At 43.8% G+C, this 20,377-nt stretch overlaps 2 protein-coding genes across 2 annotated transcripts; both read right to left on the bottom strand.

Annotated features, from left to right (window-relative positions):
- Window positions 1–12,767: 12,767 nt before the first annotated feature.
- On the bottom strand, window positions 12,768–15,289 carry LOC120715777. The gene is made up of 2 exons (XM_040002902.1): window positions 14,349–15,289; window positions 12,768–14,240 (listed from the first exon to the last, which is right to left on the bottom strand). The coding sequence occupies exons 1-2, from the start codon at window positions 14,616–14,618 to the stop codon at window positions 12,768–12,770; spliced, it is 1,743 nt and encodes a 580-aa protein (XP_039858836.1). The 5' UTR covers window positions 14,619–15,289.
- A 2,267-nt stretch (window positions 15,290–17,556) lies between these two features.
- LOC120715985 (E3 SUMO-protein ligase ZBED1-like) lies at window positions 17,557–20,007 on the bottom strand. Its single transcript, XM_040003318.1, has 3 exons — window positions 18,649–20,007; window positions 18,220–18,472; window positions 17,557–18,060 (listed from the first exon to the last, which is right to left on the bottom strand). The coding sequence occupies exons 1-3, from the start codon at window positions 19,764–19,766 to the stop codon at window positions 17,644–17,646; spliced, it is 1,788 nt and encodes a 595-aa protein (XP_039859252.1). The 5' UTR covers window positions 19,767–20,007; the 3' UTR covers window positions 17,557–17,643.
- Between the last annotated feature and the right edge of the window lie 370 nt (window positions 20,008–20,377).

Genomic DNA, 20,377 nt, shown 5'->3' with positions numbered 1-20,377 from the left:
AAAAAGGCTAGTTTATCCAGACATCATTAGCTGCTACCTGCACATTGAAAGCTCCAAGCTCCACTTTAGTGGCTAGTAGGAAAACACCACTATATTTCAACTACTGTAAAGATAGCTGATTGTGGTATTCTTTGTAAAAAAGGTGCTAAGAAGAAAGCACTGAGTGAAAATGTCTATTGTGCTTCACTGATAAGAAGGAAACTTCTTATCAGTGAAGTAGGACTCCTTGCAGTGACATTACGGGAGTGATCCATCTCTCATCACTCCTCTGAATATGTTTTACCTGCATGAGCCTCAAAACCTCTGTTTGATCAGCAAGATGACTTTAAGTGACATGAATAACATGAATAAGTGACATGAATGACAGAAGATGTTACAGTGTAGCCATACATACTGACACACTTTGCCATCCTTTGTCAAACTGCAGAACATCCCCTGACATTTATATTTCTTGGCTACTGTTCACCTCAAATGCTGATGCTTACATCAGAACAACTGGGTAAGATCATGTGTCCTGACATAGCATATCCCTGCATCCTGATATGCTGTCACATTAAAAAAACACTACACCTCCCATGAGACCTCATTAAGGCCCTTTCTGCTGTGCTGATAGGAAAAAATGGGGCTCTCGCTTTGTACACTGGACTATATCGCTACCTCAGAAAGGCAGAGAAAAAAGAAACTGCATCAGGAATAAAAGCCCATTGTCTGAATTGTGCCTGCTCCCGCTCACTGTGTCACTGCTCATCCAAACACCAACCCTGTCACGACATGATCTATGCCAAATGTTCCCGGTCTAGTGGGCCTGGGAATTTGGCAGCCAGTTTAAACACTCAAAAATAGAGGTACTGTTGTGATGTGAAGAATATGATCCACTAATAAAGACCCTTTTGAAAATAGCAGTCTTCTAGTGTGAGGCTAATTAATGACTACGTGAGAGTGACTCATTCTTTGGTGACACACAAACTCTAAGTTCTAATGTTCACCAGAACAATGCAATAATTCAAGTTAAGATCAGACATTTTAATAAAACAACCAAATAAAACACATATTAATACATTTAAAATCCCAACTGCTCAGATACTTACGCTTGCAGGATGTCATAGTCCAGACAGTTTCTCTCTTTGTCTCTCCTTTCTTTTTCTTTTCTTTCTGACTTTCTTTCTTTTCTGCAGTGAGGATTTTGGCCGACTGTGCTTTCTCTACATGTAAGCATGGCCCTTCCCAGCTCCACCTGGCACACCTGTTTGGTTTGAGTTGAGTGGGTTGGAGCCTATCTAGCCTATCCTATCCAAGACTTTCACTTACCTGCAGCTGTATTTGACTCTCAATTTGGTCAATTCCTGCATGCATCTCCTCACCTGGACTTATATACCTGCAAAACCTGTGAAAGGAAAGATCCTGCTTATCTGCCTGCCTGTTCTCCAGTGCATACTCAGGTCCTCTTCTGGATCTCTCTGCCTGCCTGCTTGTTTCTTACAGATGAAGAAGTATAAACCCAAGTTGAACCAAATCACATTGTTAGTAAAGGACCATGGTTGTTGCACATTATGAATTTATGTTTAACACATTTTAGGAGGCATTCTTCTTCCATCTGTAACAAAATTGCATTTTATTTTTATTGTATTTATTGTATTTACCCAGCTACCCAGCGTGCCTCTCGCTGGGTAGCTGACTCGCTACCATGGATGGATGGATTGCAACATTAAAGCCCACATTTGACATCTTGTCAAAATTTTGACAATTTCACAAACATGTAAAGTAGGAGCACAGTGTTCTTTCCTGGTAGTTGGTCCTTTGCCCTTCCCTTGCAGTTTCATTACACAATGATGAAGCATTGCCAGCTTGGACAGTACAGCATGAAAGCATGAAGCTAAAATTTCATAATGTGACATAGTAAACTGTCTTATAACACAAAAATACAGTGTAATCTGAGCTTAGCATCACTCGTGCTTTGCCGTAGAACTGTTGGCAGCAGAGGCTTTTACACAAGGTGCCCACACCAATCCTGCAAAGACAGCTCGTCAGTCTTCAGTCTGACAAGGTGCTCACGTCAACAGTTGCATTTAACTGTAAAGGCAATTTTGGGGGGGATTATTGGTGTTTCATTCCTAGTATTTCATTTGTGAAATCAAATTTATGTTGCTAAGATTTCTGATCTCTGAAATGGAATAATCACTTAGCCAACTGAGTTTAAATGTTGTATTCTTTCTTGTCCGAATCCCTGTTACCAAAGCCTTTGTGGAGAGAGTGTTGTCTCTTATGACGACAGCTTGGACTGACCAATGCAACTGCTACTCTGTGGGACTTGTAAAGTGAAAAATTCAAGTTAAGAACATCTTTGGATACAGTTATAAGGAATTCTATACCTGTGCACTCAAAAGAAGTGCTGGTAGGAAGTTAGAGGAAAGGAAAACATACAAGAGCATCTGAAGCAAGAGAAACTTTGAAACTATAGAATTGACTGTGGGCCTTTATAGTGGTGCTAGACTTGAATGCTAAACTGGTACGGTTTAACTGGTACAGTTCTTGTTTTTCTAGTTCTTTCCAGGGTGCCTAAGTGCTTAGCTCGTGTGGGCGGGCATACCTGCTGTTGTTCCATGAGTGATTAAGCTGAACCGGTATGAGTTTTCGTTCCCTCTTCATTTATTTAAATTTGTATTAGTGTGACTTTATTTTATCCACTTTATTTACCACTTTTGTGCATTGCAAATCCAGCTGTGATGCTCCTGTGCTGGATATCACCAAAATATTCAGAGCGCTGCCCAGGCTCACATACTGCTGCTGTCTCTTTGTAAACAAGTCCATCATTTCATGTATCCATGAAATGATTATATTTACTGATATTTCCTCCAGCTTCTCTATATGTAGCAGTTGCTGGCTTGTGTTAAATACAAAATCAAGAAAGATAATTTTCAAGTAATTCACTACCTTCTATACAGGTGGAAGTGCTGCACAATTTTGATGATTGGATCGTCCACTCTGCAGCTGTTTCTACTTCACCTAACTGCCCCTCTATGTATATATAGTCTCTGTCTTTTGTCAGTTCATCTGTTTATGTTCCCGTGCCAGTGTACCTAACCTTGTGTCATGCAGAGCTTCTAGCTATAGTGTGTATTTCTAGTTTTAAGTTTCAGTAAGAAGAGCAAGAACAAGGAACCATCATGGAAGGACAGGCCCCTGCATGGCATGTACCACCAGCAGATAGAAGACGTGGCTGATATCCAGAAATCCTACAAGTGGCTGGACAAAGCTGGACTGAAATTCAGCACATAGGTTCTAAAAATGGCAGAACGGGAGCAAGCTTTAAGCACAAGATAGGTAGAGGCTCAGCCCCTATGGTTGCAGCAGATGGCTGCCGCTCCCTGAGCCTGGAGGTTTTTTCCTGTTAAAAGGAAGTTTTTCCTTCCCACTGTCACCAACTGCTTGTTCATAGGGAGCGATTGTTGTGGTTTTCTCTGTATAATTGTAGGGTCTTTACCTTACAATATTCTCTTCTTGGCTCTGATTAGACTAGATTTTGTCAGGAAATACCATTTGGTTTTCAAATGGGGGGAAAAATGAGTGAGCAAAACTGTACATATTGTAAAAATTCTGAGTTTAGCAGTATGTGTTAATCTGTATGGACACAGTTTCAACAGTAAGTGAGTTAATGGAAATATCTGGGATTCTGGGAACTAAAACAAGGCTCTGTTTTGAATCAAATTAAAGCCATCAAAGGTTCAATGTCAGTGAGCAGTGCGAGGAGACAAGAAATCAAAAGACGCAACTGTTCACATAAAATCACATAAAACAGTAAAAAACCATAAGTCCTCGTATGTCGTTGTGTCATTGCTTAATAAGGACCTTCTGTCTATGAATAAAACCATTGTTCCAGGGCATTGAGTGATTTTTCCGTTTTGTCTCTATTTCCATGTGGGCACAGTGAATATGATAGCTGGCATGCTTATACAGTGTCATGACGTGGTGCTGTGAAACTCTATAGCTAGTTCAACAGCAAGTAATGTCACCATGATATCCTGGTCCACAGACACAAGCTGTAACCAGACCCCAGTGCTCCCATCACCACTTAGAGTTCTCTAATCACGCTGATTTAAAGGTCACTGTGCTTCTCAACCTATTCAAATTATTTTAGTGGTAAAGCAAAATGCATGATGTCATTATTAACCTGATTATGACTGTTAGTAGTAGCTGCTGTTGTTATGTATTAGTCATAGGAGTAGTACTTTTCATTACGCTGTACTCAACAAATCCTGAATTTTGGTCTTCAGTGGTTTGGCATATTGCAATATTAGCTGAAACACACACTACCAGCTATGTAAGAAAAAGTGGGGGATAAATCCTGCCTTGATCTGTATGTGTTTGAGAGAGAAAGAGAGAGATGGTGTAAGAGCGAGCCAGTAACTTGGCTCCTAGCAGTGCTTAAAACAAACCTAGTTCTGGGAATATCCCAGAGGGACTAAGGAAAACTATAAGGGAAACATCTACACACATGCTCACACATACACACACTTGGAGCTCGCTTAAAGAGAAGCCCCTGCTCCCTGAAGTCTACTATCCTCCTGTGTGGAAAAATGATTTCAAAAAGATCTGTAACATTCACAGTACTCTGACTGTCTTTACTTCTCTATAACATATATTACAGAGCCTGTTTTTCCCCCAAACTATAATTATACGATCCCTTTAAATATGTAGAAACGTGTAGAATAGTAATTTCCTACTAAATGAAAATGATGTATGTATTTTTAACTAATTAATTCTAAATTTGTGGGAATGCATCAAGACGGGAGAAGAACATTGAGGAATAAAAGAAAAGGGAACAGAAATAAGAGAGGAAACAATTGGGGTGGAGGGGAAAGTGAGGATGAAGCAAACAGACATACTGAGCCTCCAGCTGCTGCATCTGTAACAAAGTACACTTAAACGATACACAACACCTGACAAAGCAGAGGGAGGTACACAAACATAAAATACAATTTTGCTGTGAGAGAGCGACAGAGAGAGAGGATGTGAGTGTCTGTATACGAGCGTTTGTCATGAAACCTTCTTAAAAAATGAGGGTCAGGGACTGCAACCATGCCCCCCCCCACCCCACCCCCCACCCACCCCAAGAGTCAGAGGCAGACAGGGAAAGACCCAGCAGATCCCGGCCGTCCATGGCACCCAAGCGAGCTGAGGATCTGAGGCCACATGTCCCAATGAAAACCACATGTCCACCTCACCCCAATACCTGGGGATCAGAGGCAGCGGGCATCCGACTCAGCGAGGCCAGGCCAGCCACCCCAGCACAAGCTGAAGACGGGGGCCCCGAGACTCCCAACCCCCGAGATCCACCAGACACTCAGCGGACTCCCCAACAAATGATGGATTACAACCCCCAAGGGAGTAGACCAGTAGCCTACTGGTTACTGGTCTACTCCCTACAGTATTTCCCACTGTCGCCAAAGTGCTTGCTCATAGGGGTCATTTGATTGTTGGGTTTTTCTCTGTATTATTGTCGGGTCTACCTTACAATATAAAGCACCTTGAGGCGACTGTTGTTGTCATTTGGTGCTATATAAATAACATTGAATTGAATTGAATTAACCATGCCACAACGCCCAGTCACTAGAGCCACCAAGGCCCAGCAAGCCCCAGGCACAGACCTAGCCTCACACACACACACACACACACAGAGAGAGAGAGAATCCATTCACATCCATCCATTCACATCCGCCCCACCCTCTGAAGTGTGGACGGGTATGTGCCCCCCCCATGATAGCCAGCAGTGATGCAGCCAACCAGTCCCCCAATCACCAGCCAACCTTGGCGCCAGGCAGGGTGCAGGAAATGGGTGTGTACATGACCCACCTACTCCCCTCCCCACTTGTATTCATATAAATGTATATGTAGGAGTAAAATATTCTGTTTGTTTTCTATTAAATAAACTCAAAAAACATCTGCCTGCACCTTTAAACAAACTTTAAAGGTTGACAGACACTTTTCAGCTTTCAAGTCACTGCCTAAAAAAGCTCCTTTTGATGGAATGTGATGTCACATGTTTACTGAAGGCGCGTTCAGAGCAACTTAAATATCCATACATGCTTCCTGATATGTGCCGGATCAACATGTAAACTAGAGGGTATCCAATGACAGATCATCTGCTGTTATGCTGTCATGGATCACAGTTACTGTGCATACCTGAAAAGGTATTGATTTTTACAGCAAGAGCCACACTGGTGTAAAAAACTGGTGTCATTTCTTGAAGAAAGTGTGACATTCCCCACTTGAATATAACTGAGGTGTGCATTTCACAGATGATGCACAGCAAATTCAATTTCATGCCCTGTAATTTTAGCAAAGTGTGCAATGTTATATTTCCTTCAGTGTTCATCTCTACAAAGTATTCAGGTCTAATTTCATCATACTTTTTAGTTAGTTATCGTCTTGTTTTTCTCATGTTAACCAAATTAACATTGATTTCCTTTCACGCAGTACGTCGCTTTCTCTTTATATTAAGCTTCAGGAAGAGGACAAAGTTTATAGCGTGAGAAGTGAAGATGGTGTTGGTTTGGACAGAAAACGTCTGTGGCCACAGTGGCACACAGAACAATCCCATCATTTCTGCTGAGCTATTCAGGACATTAAGCCCACAGTTTCACCCTGAGGAACAAATTCACGTTGCACAGTCTCATTAATGCAGAAAAAAAAATGGCAGGCATTCCTATCAATTTTAAACTCTGGGATTGGAAACTGTTGAGTCTTCCACTGAAAACCTGTCAGTCATAGACAGATATCAAACTGTCAACGATGATGGTAGTCTATAGTACAGGGGCCCCACAGGTTACAGTGTTTCACCTGTTGTTTTTCACCTTACACACTGGACTACAGATCATGGAGAGCTGTCCCCAGAAGTTCTCACGGACATTGCTAAAGATTGTGGTTTAAGTTGCACAAACAACCTGTAATAATTAAAATAAAGCTCCCAATTTAAAAGTATGTCTCCTAAACACTTCTCTGTCTCTGTGAACACCACATTTTAAACAGTGATTCCTAGCTGGCATACCTAATAGTACACAGTGAATATGAACGCACTGAGTTTTAAACTTGAGAGCACTGGTTGTACAATGTTTGTTATTACTGACCTTGTGCAGAAAAAATAAGGCTCCGGCATCCAGCCAGGTGTGAGCAGCAGGGAGGCCAAAGCACTGAGCTCACTTGAGCATGTGATTAGGGAAGGAGGTGTGATAAAGAAATATGCACACATCGAGGTCCGTCTGGACAACAAAGCATTCTGAAAGAACATGTTTAACACTGATGTGATTTTTAGTTCTCACCTTCTAAAGCTTTTTTGTTTTGGGTTAGTTTTTTTTAAATAAAGCAAAATTTCACCTCTTTCAGCAGCACAAGAACATAACTTAACTCGCTTTTTCCACAGTGTACAAAAAGACACATTCACAATCAGATAATATATTTTTATTTTTCGCTCGCTTTTGTCACCCACTATGTGTTTTTACAAATCTCTGTATTCATTTATGAGTTATTATTAATCTCTGGGTCTCTTTCACAGTGTGTCTTTTGTCCTGCTTCCTCCCCTCAAGCCCGGCCAGTTATAGGGTTGGAGCACTATGTGACTCCCAAGCTAGGCGAGTGGCTCCAGCAGATCCCAGGAACAACATCGGAGATCTCTGTCCAGAAGAGATCAGTCCTAGGAACAGCTAAGATACTGCACAGGACCCTCAAGCTCCCCAAGCTCAAAGGATAGACCGTGGGGTGAGAGGGGAATTTCTATCTATCTATCTATCTATATATCTATATATATATATATATAGATAGATAGATAGATAGATAGAGAGAGAGAGAGAGAGTGTGTGTGTGTGTGTGTGTGTGTGTGTGTGTCTTTTAGGTTTACATTTTTCATAGGTCATCTGGGGAGAGGACTGGCAGGACCTGTGTCCTTGACTGCTGGCCGAATCACAAAGTACCGAATCACAAAGTACCGAATCCTTCCAGCGCTCCCCTGCTAGTAGTGGGCCCACAGGAGGGTGGGCCCATGTATCCATGTATTGCTTTTGGGGTGTGCCTGGCTTGGCCCTAGGGACTAAGGCAGGTACCATGAAGGATTAGTGTTCTGCCCTCGCACTTAACTAGGCAGACAGACAACCATCATCCCATGTAAAAAAACCACACCGTTGTTCCTTTCTGGTGGATTTATTTGATTGGATGCATAGCATGGCTTTGTCGAAATACATGAATGGATGAATGGTAAAACTGTAAACAAACACAAAATATCCCATGTGAGCTAATATAAGCAAACATTCTTACAATTAGAAGATGCTATGACCTGTTACTATGCAAAGCAAAGCAGAACGAAACAAGCTAACGTTAGCGGTTAGCTAGCGCTAATTAGCGTTTAGGCTAATGACTAATACAGCACATCATTGAGTCAATTTACTTTCTCAAAATATCACAAACAACACACGGCAGTTAGTGCTAAACATTCACCGGTAAAACACAACATTACTGCCAACTTACAGACTGTGCTGGCTTAAGAGGAAGCATAGGCAGGCACAGGAGTAGCAAACTGTCCTTCTCCCGTTAGACAGGAAGTAATGAGAAGTAGCACTTCCGGTAGAATGTCAAAATAAAATGAACAGTGTGCCAGAAACGAATAAAGATTGCATGAACTTGTATAACACTACATAACGTGAGTGGTGACTCTTAAGGAGCCAGAACACTCCCCGCCTGACATCGGTAAGATGTCACACTTGGACCCAAACTAAACTTGTTGCACAGCAGCTGATACAAGAAGAACAACGTCTGTGACTGGCCTAAAGTAAACTTTGGCTTTACCATCTTTCACCACTTTGACTTCTACCTTCCTGACAAGTCCGTCACTACTAGGATGAACCTTTGCAATCACCCCCATGGGCCACTGATTTCTCTTCACGAGAGGATCTTTCAGGAGGACCACATCCCCCTGCTGCAGGTTTGGTCTGGTGGAATGCCACTTGCGGCGGCATTGCAGTGTTGATAAGTACTCCTTACGCCAGCGATGCCAGAAAGAGTTGGCCAGACTCTGAACTCTTTTCCACTGTTGCCTGTAGAGGTCCTTCTCCCCGAAGTCACCTAAGGGTGTTGGAGGTGCACCAACTTTTTGCGTGAGGAGTGTGGCGGGAGTAAGGATGCATGGAACATCGGGATCACTTGACACTGGAACCAGCGGCCGTGCGTTGATGATGGCGGCCACCTCTGCCATGAAGGTGGTCAGGACGTCGTGCGTGAGGGGCCTGGAACCAAGTTGAGCGAGCTGGGAGTCTAATATCTTACGTGCCACTCCTATCATCCGCTCCCAACTGCCACCCATGTGAGAAGAGTAGGGAGGGTTGAAGACCCAACTACATCCATGATCATTTAGGAAGGATTTAACACGTGGGTCACAAGGAATCCTTTTGTCAAATCCTAGCTCCCTGGAGGCTCCTGTGAAGTTAGTTCCACAATCCGATCTCAATTGCTTTGCAGGTCCTCTGACTGAAAAGAACCTGCGGAGAGCGTTAATGAAGCTAGACGTGTCCATCCCCTCTATGATCTCAAGGTGAACTGCCCTTGTGCTCATGCAGGTGAACATCACTGCCCATCGTTTGCTGCTGGCAAGTCCGCCCCGAGTACGACGAGAGGCAACCGACCATGGCCCGAACACATCTATGCCTACGTAAGAGAATGGAGGCTCAGCACTAAGACGTTCTGCAGGAAGATCTGACATTTTTTGGAACTGTGTTACTCCCCTTAGCTTGCGACAAACTACGCATGAGTAAATGAGGCTGCTGATCTGGCGTTTACCTCCTAAGACCCAGTAACCTGCGGATCTTAAAGCACCCTCTGTAAGATGACGCCCCTGGTGCCTGACCCTTTCATGGTAATAGCGGACTAACAGGTTAGTTACATGGTGTTTGTGCGGCATAATTAAGGGGTGTTTTTCTGCGGACTCAAGATCAGAATGAAGAAGGCGTCCGCCAAGCCTCAGGAGGCCTGATTTGTCAAGGTAGGGAGAAAGCTTTAAGAGAGGGCTTTTCTTTGGGATGTCCTTCCTTGACTCGTATTTGTTTGAGCTCCTCTGGGAAGCTTTCTTGTTGGACTGCTTTTATAACCGTCTCTCTTGCTTGCTCAAAATCTGAGGTAGTGAGTTCATGACATATATGCCATCCCTTACATTGTCCGCCTGATTGCTTTACCTTAAAGGTGCGTGCAATGTGTGCCAAACGTGCAACTGCCCTGGTAAGGGACTGCCAGCTGGAGAAAGATTCTAAGTTTGCAGTCTTTAAACAGGGATATGATGTTTGAATGGTGGCAGTGATCAAGGGACGAACTTCAATGTCTGAGTCGGGGTTTTGAAGTTGGAATGTACCTGATGAGTTGCTCTGTAAGGGCTTTAAGGGAAACTCCGGCCCTTTCAACCATGTGCTGGACAACAGTTTTTCGGCAGGTAGAGATCTGGATCCGTGATCGGCCGGGTTGTGCACCGAGGGTACATAGCCCCACTGAGTTGGTACTGTTGCTCGTCTGATGCGTTGCACCCGGTTGTTCACGAAAACGTGAAATCTTCTTGCCTCATTGTAGATATAGCCAAGAACGACTTTGCTGTCGGAGAAGAAGCGCATGTTACTAATCTGAATGTCCATTTCATCTCTGATTAGTTCCCCAACTTCCACCGCTAACACCGATGCACACAGCTCGAGCCTGGGAATGGTAAGATCGGGCTTGGGGGCAAGTTTGGCTTTCCCGAATATGAACGCAAACTCTGTCTCTCCATTTTTGTTCGTTAACTTAAGGTAAGCCACAGCTGCAATAGCCTGGGTTGATGCATCACAGAAGACACAGATTTCTCTGTGCTTCGCACCAAGAAAGGAGAAGGAGCAGTATGGCCTTGGGATACGGATTTGCTCGAGTTGTTTGAGAGCATTCTTCCATTCTGACCACTCCTTGAACATGCCCTCTGGAAGAGTCTCATCCCACCCACAAGTCTCTTTTGTCAGCTCCCGCAACAGTGCCCTCCCCTTGATGCTCACTGGCACTGCAAACCCCAGCGGGTCAAAAAGGCTGTTGATAGTGGACAGAACACCTCTTTTCGTGTAAGGCTTTTCGGTTTGAGAGACTCTGAATGTGAAGGTGTCACCTTCAATGTCCCAACATACTCCTAAGCTTCTCTGCATTGGAGGAAACTCTGTGTTGAAATCTATGTCCTTGAGCCCGCTTGCCAAGTCTACAGTAGAGAATGCTTTCATGACATTTGGGCTGTTTGAAGCTATTTTGTGGAGCCTCAGGTTGGACGCAGCGAGCAGCTCCTGTGTGTCTTTGAGGAGCTTAATTGCCTCTGACTCAGTAGGGAGGGATTTGAGTCCATCGTCGACATAGAAATGTCTTTGAACACACGGTTTGGCCTCAGAATAGTGCTGTGTGTCGAACAGGTGTGCTGCCTTTCTCAGACCGAAAATCGCCACCGCTGGAGAAGGGCTGTTGCCGAACACGTGTACTTTCATTCTGTACTCGACAACTGGCTCTCTTGGGTCATTGTTGCGGTACCAAAGGAACCGGAGGAAGTTCCTGTGGTCTTCTCGCACCTGAAAGCAGTGGAACATTTGTTGTATGTCCGCTGTGACAGCCACCGTTTCTTCTCTGAAACGGATGAGCACCCCAATCAGACTGTTATTCATATTTGGACCTTTGAGCAGCACATCATTTAAGGACACTCCCTGAAACTTAGCACTTGAGTCAAATACCACCCTGATGTTCCCGGGCTTCTGCGGGTGATAAACGCCAAAGAAGGGCAGATACCAGCATTCTTCTCCTTCTTCGAGAGCTGGTGCTGGTTCGGCGTGATCCCTGTCAAACAACCCCTGCATAAAATCCATAAAATGTCTCTCCATCTCAGGGCGTTTATTTAATGTGCGGCGCAACGACTCTAAGCGGCTGAGTGCTTGGTTTCTGTTGTTTGGGAGGCGGGTTCTCGGTGTACGGAAAGGAAGTGGAGCTGTCCAGCTATTTGCATCGTCTTGGTAAAAGTCTCTTTCCATAATTTCCAGAAAGGCTTGGTCCTCAAAGGAAGGGGCTAGCTCTTCGTCCTTTTCACTTTGCTGGAATATGTGTTTCCCTATTTGACATGAACTGTGAGTGTTCCAGGATTTGTTGTGTGACTGCTCTTTGACATGAAAGCTGTTTTGACAGGGTGTTAGGAGACTTGGACGCCCGTTCTCTAGAACACTCGTTCTGTATGTGCCTATGATGGCTGGCTTATGGGCTCCTCCTAGGCATACATCACCTACAATAACCCACCCAAGTGCAAGTCTCTGGGCAAATGGAGCATTGACTGGTCCATTCACTCGTTCATACACTTTGTGCACTTGTATTATGTCTCGGCCTAACAGCAACATAATGTCAGCCTCAGGGTCTAGGGGCTGCATATGATCTGCTAGGTGTTTGAGGTGTTGATGGGCTAGGGCAATCTCTTGTGTTGGTATTTCATTCTTGTTGTCTGGGAGTGAGTCACACTCGAGCAAAGAAGGCAGAGGAGAGCTGAACTGGCCATCAACGGACTGTATAAAGAGGTTCTCAGCTAAGCGGCCATTTGTAGTGGAAACCCCTGTACATGTCTTAAGTGTGTATGGCGCTAGGTTGCTCATTGGGATGCCAAAGGTGTCAAAAAGATTTGACTTCGCTAATGACCTATTGCTCTGGTCATCTATGATAGCGTAAACCTTGACCTTTTTGTCTGGATGCCCCTTTGGATAAATTTAGGCTTGACATATTTTGGAGCAGGAACGCCCCCCACCTAAATCCCCACAAACTTGAGTGCATGCTGAGCTAGTCTCCAAGTCTAGGCTACTCTCCCCGCCATGCTCCTCCCTGTCCTGGTCTGGGGCAATGTTTTGAGCTTTTGTGTTTTGTGTCCATGGAGCTGGACCTGCATGCAGCGCTGCAACGTGTTTGTTGCTGTTGCACTCTAGGCAAGTAATCTCTTCCTTACAGTCTTTTGCTTGGTGAGCTGAGGAATCGCAGCACCTAAAACAGATGTTGTGTTCTCTGAGGTATGCCTTACGCTCATCTAGTGTCATTTCCCTGAAACCTCTACACTTCTTTAACGGGTGCAGTTTCTTGTGGATGGGACACAGTTTGTTTGTGAACTCACTCGTGCTGCCTAAGCTTGGTTTGTGAGTTTTGTTTACCTCTGTTTTGTGGACTGCAACAGGCGGTCTTGACTTGGCAAATCTTGTATAGTGGTTGTCGTGAGTTGTTGGATAGGATGTGGGACCTGATACAGTAGACTTAAAACTGGGGTCGTTTCTCATTTTCGCTTCATCTTGTATGAAGCGACAGAAGAATGAGAATGGAGGGAAATATACATCATGTCTCTGCTTGTATTTAGTCCCCTCTGACATCCACCTGTCTTGAAGATTTGTTGGCAACTTATCAACTATCGGGGCAATGCCACGTGATGTGTCCAAATACACTAGCCCAGGTAAAGAGCCGTCTGATTTGGCTGCATCAATTTCAGAAAGTAGGTCGCCAAGTTCTCTGAGATTCTGGGGGTCTTTGTTTGACACTCTAGGAAAGCGTTCAAGTCTGTCAAGGAGCGACTTCTCAATAGCCTCTGGGGTGCCATAACATTCTTGTAGCCGTGTCCAAACTCGACGTAGGCCCTCTGCTGGATTGTTGAGATGGACAGAGCGTATACGTTTGGCATGCTTAGATGACTCTTCTCCAAGCCACCGGGTGAGCAAATCTAACTGTTCGCTAGGCTTTAAGCTTAACCCTTCAATAGCGTTACAGAAAGAAGCTCTCCATGCCCAGTAGTCCTCTGCTCTGTCCGTAAACTTTGTCAGACCATCTGCCACCAATTCTCTTTTTGCCAGAAACTTAGCGAGATTAGCAAAGTCACTGTTCCCGTTGTTGAATTGCGTTGGCTGGAAAGGTGGAGTGTAAGGGGAAAAGCTCATAGGTTGCAGTGTGGTACTTACATACCTTTGGCCACATTTTTCTTGGGTATCAGCAGCTGGTGTCAGATGGCTGCCAATCTCATATTTGATGTCCTGTTGATTTACCTGTGGGACATATTGAGGTGAAGTGGCTGGATCGGGGATTGGACTGATGTCACATTGTTTTATCGGCGTAAAGTGTTTGGGGTCCGGCAAGTCTTCTCTGCGATGCTCTGGTGAAGAATATCCAAGATAACTCTGTAGTCTGTATGACTGGGTTGAAGCTGGAAGCTGGAGTAGAGCGTGAGAGTTCAGCGCTGGTTGTGAGTTCTCTTGACCCTGTCGTGATTCCCCATATTGTTTTTCTGACACACGAGATGACCACATTTCCCCGCTTACCTCCTCTGCTATTGCTGCTTCAAATACATTGGCTTCAGCGAGCGCAGCTTCTGCTTCCTTTTCTTCTTTTAGTGCTTCTAATGTAGCACTTAACTCTGCTTGCCTCATTTTCACCTCAATCTCCCGTCGTGTAAACTCTGCTCTGGCGCGTGCTGCTTCGGCCTTTGCCCGTGCTTCGACTGCTGCTTTGGCGAGTGAGCTGCGGGATCTGGATGTTGATCGAGAGCAGGTGGACCGTACCTCCAGCTGCTCCTCCTCTGCTGACAGCATAGTGGCGTCTGGGTCAGATGTCTGGAAGACTGCCTCCTGAAGTAGCCGTTTTGCCAGTCTTTTTACTGTTCTGCCCTCGCACTTAACTAGGCAGACAGACAACCATCATCCCATGTAGAAAAACCACACCGTTGTTCCTTTCTGGTGGATTTATTTGATTGGATGCATAGCATGGCTTTGTCGAAATACATGAATGGATGAATGGTAAAACTGTAAACAAACACAAAATATCCCATGTGAGCTAATATAAGCAAACATTCTTACAATTAGAAGATGCTATGACCTGTTACTATGCAAAGCAAAGCAGAACGAAACAAGCTAACAAGCTAACGTTAGCGGTTAGCTAGCGCTAATTAGCGTTTAGGCTAATGACTAATAAAGCACATCATTGAGTCAATTTACTTTCTCAAAATATCACAAACAACACACGGCAGTTAGTGCTAAACATTCACCGGTAAAACACAACATTACTGCCAACTTACAGACTGTGCTGGCTTAAGAGGCAGCATAGGCAGGCACAGGAGTAGCAAACTGTCCTTCTCCCGTTAGACAGGAAGTAATGAGAAGTAGCACTTCCGGTAGAATGTCAAAATAAAATGAACAGTGTGCCAGAAACGAATAAAGATTGCATGAACTTGTATAACACTACATAACGTGAGTGGTGACTCTTAAGGAGCCAGAACAATTAGGATGAACATTTGTGAAGAGCACAGTCTTTATTGTAGTGTTATTGAATTTAGAACAGCTTATTTTTATGAAATGTATGAACAATCAGTTCATACACTTACAACAGTAGAATTGGCCAGTGGCAAATATAATGGTGTCATTTGTGTACATTGAAGATGTGGATTGCTTTGAAATTGAAAGTACAGCACTCACTTGCAGATCAATGAAAAGGATGACTGACTGACAGGCTAATTGACTGCATCATTGCTGCCGTCATCAGCTGTTTACCTGTGTTTCTTTTGGCCTTGCTTATCAATAAACTGCCTAACCCGGGGTCCTCAGGGGACCTTCTGGCATACCGTCTGCCTGCACAAATATTTGACTGCAGCATAGAGATACTAACATCATGAGATGCAAGCAGGTCAGTGGCATGAGGTTTGCGGAAGCAAGCCAGGCATGTGGGATGAAGCGTGAGGTCTTGCAACATGTCTATATTTACACACTGATAAGCAGTGCTGGAAAGTGACTACTAGTGCTTGATGTACAATGTAGGATAATTATGTAAGATTATAGGATACATCTGAGTATGCTTTAAACACTGATTGGATAAGTAAAGCTGAAACCATAAATGTGTTCTGTGTAGTAGTCATTTAGCTCATGTTGCTGATGTTCTGGTGGATCAAATAACAGCATTGCTCTACAGTAAACTTGTCACGATTCAGCTGTGTGCAGGCAGGAAGAGGGCCCAAAATACAGGACTCGCAACACACGGGAATGAACTCGGAAAAATGCAGCTTTATTAACAGACTCAGGGAAATGATGCAGAACTAAACTAGACTTGGAAAACAAAACCTAAAACTCCACACAGAGGCACAGCAGCGCTCACACAGCATGAGGGAGGATGCGACAATGACACAGAGAAACACAGGGCTTAAATACACTGGGGAAGAACGAGGGGGCTGAGACACAGGAGGCGAGCGCAGCTGGAAGAAATCAGACATGACGAGACCAAAGGGAAGCAAAACCCGAAACACTGACATGAGACACGGACCTTTAAAGTAAAACAGGAAACACACCGACTGAACTCTAGACACGTAAACTTAACGGAGGCTGAGGAGACAGAACATAGAGACCTGATATGTGGGATGGAAGGGCACAGAGCTAACACCGGGAAACCAAATAACAAAACCTAAGAGCTAGAAGGGAGGGAGCTAGAAATACTTAGGACAGAAACCAAAACACAAGCAGTCATAATCCATGATAAAATCAAAAGTAAAAGTACAAAACTCAAAACACTGGGTCACCGACCCAGGACCGTGACCATACATCAGTTACAGGATTAATACTACAAACAGTACAAGGTATTATCTTCAGTTAAGGAGAACTATTTTCTTTTCTGAAGCGAGCTGATACCTTATCCCACAGCTAACTGAACTAACTAATTACTTTTGAAAATAAGCAATCAGTAAAGTAATCAGTAATTAGTAACTAATTACTTTTATCAAGTAACTTGACCAACACTGCTCACCAGCCAGAGGTGGAGGAGGTGCGCGAGGGGCTGCTCCTGCCATGGATGGAGGAGCTGCTGCTGGTGGAGTACCGCCAAGGCAGGAAACACTAAAAAAGAGTGTGTGAAGAGTGACAAAATAAAAGCCCTACAAAGAGCCACAGAGTCGTGTTGGGGCCTGATCACACTCTGTTTTGTTTTGAATGCCAGTTCAGCATCCAGCCATACCATTAAAGGAAGACCAGTCTGTTTCTGCTTGCATTTTTTTCTAGCTTTAATGAACAGGACGTTTTATTTTGCAAAAGTAATTATCTTTGCCATTAGACCAGTTTTTGTGTAAATGTTTTTGCTTACATGTTATGCCTAGTGCTGTCAAGAGATTAAAAAAAAATAGAGATTAATTAATTATGATTTTTAATTAATTGATCTAATTAATCTCTTTTTTAATCTCACCTAAAAATAGCTGAGGAAAGCCCTCAACTTATTGTGGCAGACCAAAAGACTGATATATAACAAAGAAAGTGACTTTATAAAGTCATTATTGTTTAACAAACGTTAAACAGATGCAACCATTTACATACTGTTGTATTCTTTTGTAAAATAAGTGGAAAAATAAATACAAATAAAATCAAATAAATTAAGTGCTGCAAGTTAGCACATCAGAGTTGCTCTTTTCTGAGCAATACAGCACTGAAATTCCTCTGCTTCAGATAATGAAAATAAAACTGACATTGCAGTGCTGCAAGTTAGCACATCAACGTATTCTTCCATCACAAAAAAAAGTGCTGAACATCAAGCAATCTATTCTAGTAGGCTACAAATGACACAGCAGCTATGCTGACCACATGTGTCTCATTTCTTCTTCCTCAGCCAGTCGCTAAGACACACCAGCCTGGTAACATTTTCTGGAAGCAAGGCTGCCCTTTTCTTTTGCACTATGTGGCCTGCAAGGCTAAAGAGTCTCTCACAGGGTACAGAGGTAGCTGGGGAGGCCAGGTACTTTTGTGCTAGGACTGACAGCTTTTCATAGACTCCTGAGTGAGCATACCACCACTGCAGGGGACAGTCATCAATACTGATGCTGGGTTCTGCTCTGTAGCGCTGCAGCTCTCCAGACTCAATTCCATCTTCTGAGTCAGAGTCAGACCCCAGAAGGAGTTCGCTCCTCCTCTTCTTCTGAGCTGGTCCATCATCCTCTGTGGAGGGCTGGAGACTATCTGCTCTTCTGGGCTCTGCTGCCTGGAGCATATTCTCCAGAATGGTCCACACCTGAATGAATGAATGAATGAATGAATGTGATTAAAACTAAGTGCTTTTTTTTTTAATTTTATTTAATCTTGTAAAGAACTTTGTGTTCCATATAATAAATAAAAGTTTGATTTGATAATGAATTGGACTCATTAGTCCAGCTTAACCTTATTGTCCTACCTGTTCCCTCTTTTCTCTTGGAAGACATTTCAAATCCTTAAACCGTGGATCCAATGCTGTGGCCACCTCGAACCATATCTCGTTGCCATTAGCTCGTCGTGCTGCCAGATCCTTCTGGAAGGCATTCTTGAACTTCACCACGTAGGCAGGATCATCATCAGTAATGTCCATGACACGGTACAGATGGCGAAAAGCAGGCAGCACTACAGAGCAAGAGACGTAGGCCTCACCACCCAGCAGCTCTGTCACATACCTGCAGAGGTGGAGAGGTTTGCTAAATAAACCTAGCTGGATTCATTTAAATCAAAGTGTAACTGATTCCCAATTTAATTGTCCTTAAAAGTTCCTTGTTATGTTCATTAATTTTGATTTTACACATGTAACAGTAGTTTATATAATTAAAATGGGAAGGTGTTTATTTGAACTTACTTGCATGGTTCAAGCAGGAGCTCCAGCCTCTGCAGTTTCGCCCACTCAGCTTCGGTTGGCAAGACCAACCTGTGGTTCTGTTGGTCCAACGTAGCCTGGACAGCCTCTCGGTTACATAGGAGGCGTGAGACCATTGCGAGAGTCGAGTTCCACCTGGTGGGTACATCCTGTATAAGTTGATCGCTCTTCTTTCCGAGTGCTACTTGTTGTTGGTTAAGTTCTGTGGTACTCGCAGGGCTTTGTTTAAAATGACCAACAATCTTGCGGCACTTTGCCAGTACACCGACAAAACCACTGCTATCGAGACATACCGTGATGGTCCTCTGGAGAATGTGAGCATTGCAGGCGATGTGCTCATATGGAAGTGCTCTCATAGCAGCCAGCATGTTTGCTGCGCTGTCTGTGCCAATGGTGGATATCTTGTTTTCAATACCCCAGTCATTTGCTACCTTGAGGAACTGTTCGGCGCATTTATCAGCAAAGTGCCTGGTTTCTGTTCTCATGACGGTCAGTGCAAATGAGTTGAGGTTCCACTCACTATCAATAAAGTGTCCAGTCACCCCAAAATAGCTGTGGTTGCCAGCTGAGGTCCAGTGATCTCCGGTTATAGCAACACAGTTGGGAGAATCCTCCGCCAAAATCTCAAGTTTGTTTTTCTTTTCGCCGTCGTACATTTTGCTGATTTTGGTCGTTACTGTAGTCCTGCACGGCGGCTTGTATGACGGGTCATTGGACGCAATTTGCAACACCTCTGTCAATCCTTCGTCCTCTACTATATTTATCGGCCTACAGTTCATCGCTATCCACTTGGCAATAACATTAGTCAGCCTGTCGGTCGCAGACTTGCTCATACGAGGGGTATTCTCTAGTTTTGTTTGGCGAAAAGCTTTGCTCTGGCTTGCTATATTGCTAACGTCTTCACTGCTAGCTGTTGCTGCACTCGCGGCTGGGTGCTTTGCGTTGAGGTGATAGGCCAAACTTGAGCTGCTTCGGTGGTAAGCAAACTCCTTCTTACACTCTAGGCAGACCACTTTACCTTTGTCAATGGTGCCGTCGGGGCGTTTATGAAATACAAATTTCCCGTTCATTGGGCCAACAACTCTCAGATGCGCCTCCATATCCACACTGTAAGCTAATCACCACTTCTCACCTTGACCTCACGACGTGACTCCACCCCCAACAAGTCAAGCACAAGGAGCCCAGCACATAAAAACGGATTTTATAACATAGCAACTCTCATACAAAATCAATGACGTCAAGAGATTAAAAATTAGATTAACGAGATTAAAAAACATAACGCGCTAAATAGCATTGTAATTAATTAATCGCAATTAACGCGATAATTTGACACCCCTAGTTATGCCATTCTAATTTATAATTATCATCTAGAGGATATTGTTATATTATCAAACCACACACACACAAATACGTTTTTTCATGAGGACGTTTTGGCTGTTTGGGATGGCTGGAAATGTTTTCTAGGAATATTTCAAACTTCATTCATCAAAAAGAACATCCCAAACCATGACTGCACATTCCTCATATGCAAATCTGTCGTCATTTCAGTTCTTATGTTCTTTTGAATGTAATTGAAGACATAAATTGTCCCTTTCACTGAGGTTTCATGTGGACAAGGCTCTTACTTAAGCAAGTGTTTTTTCTTATCAGAAACACATGTACCATCCCAACTCTCCCAGCTCCTCTCACACATCCTAAAAAATGTCCTCTT

Source organism: Simochromis diagramma, unplaced genomic scaffold, assembly GCF_900408965.1.
Source record: "Simochromis diagramma unplaced genomic scaffold, fSimDia1.1 OVJJ01000646.1, whole genome shotgun sequence".
Classification (NCBI taxonomy): Eukaryota; Metazoa; Chordata; class Actinopteri; order Cichliformes; family Cichlidae; genus Simochromis; species Simochromis diagramma.
The sequence above is the reverse complement of the archived record's forward strand: the minus strand, read 5'-3'. Positions and strand labels throughout refer to the sequence as shown.